The 553-nt window shown below is 54.6% G+C and overlaps 1 protein-coding gene across 1 annotated transcript in view; it reads right to left on the bottom strand.

The window, feature by feature from the left end:
• LOC102672350 (titin) overlaps positions 1-553 on the bottom strand; it is a 49850-nt gene that overhangs the window by 9897 nt on the left and 39400 nt on the right. Inside the window, 2 exon segments of the mRNA XM_031511343.1 lie at positions 21-305; positions 382-552. Coding sequence (XP_031367203.1) covers positions 21-305; positions 382-552 — 456 coding nt within the window.

The following is a 553-nucleotide window of genomic DNA, read 5'->3' as shown; positions in this document are numbered from 1 at the left end:
AAAGGAGGCGCGTCTCTTACCGCACTCGTACGTGGTCGGGCAACACTCCCCTTCGGGCGGTGGCAGGGCCGTGCAGTTCTTTCCGTGAGTCTTCATCGGTGTCCCGCAATCTTGGACGGCGCACGCGATGTCACCGTGGAAACAATAGCAGTGCTGACAAGGCTGGGTCGAGTATATCAAGTCACCGCCCTCGTAAACCTTTCCCTCGTGGTAGCATTGAGACGTGGTCGCCCCGGGGGCCATCGTTGTGGTCATGATGAGGCCGGGCGTTGGTTCAACCGTCGTCGCTTGTTCCTCGTCGTATTCTGAGAAATTAATCATTATTATTATTATTAAAAGTATGTACCATTTCTCTCTTACTTTCTTCCCCACTCGACTCACCGCAATTGTATTTGACAGGACAGCATACACCCGGTTGATAGACCGGCCTGCACCCTGCCACGCGCAAAGTACACTCCTGCATTACGCAGGTTGTCCTGTTCCTGATGCAGTAGCAGAGCTCGCAAGGATTCTGAGGGTCGGTGGGCAGTTGGGCACCGTCCGCGTAGAACCT

This window comes from Apis dorsata, unplaced genomic scaffold (assembly GCF_000469605.1).
Source record: "Apis dorsata unplaced genomic scaffold, Apis dorsata 1.3 scaffold_309, whole genome shotgun sequence".
NCBI lineage: Eukaryota > Metazoa > Arthropoda > Insecta > Hymenoptera > Apidae > Apis > Apis dorsata.
The sequence above is the reverse complement of the archived record's forward strand: the minus strand, read 5'-3'. Positions and strand labels throughout refer to the sequence as shown.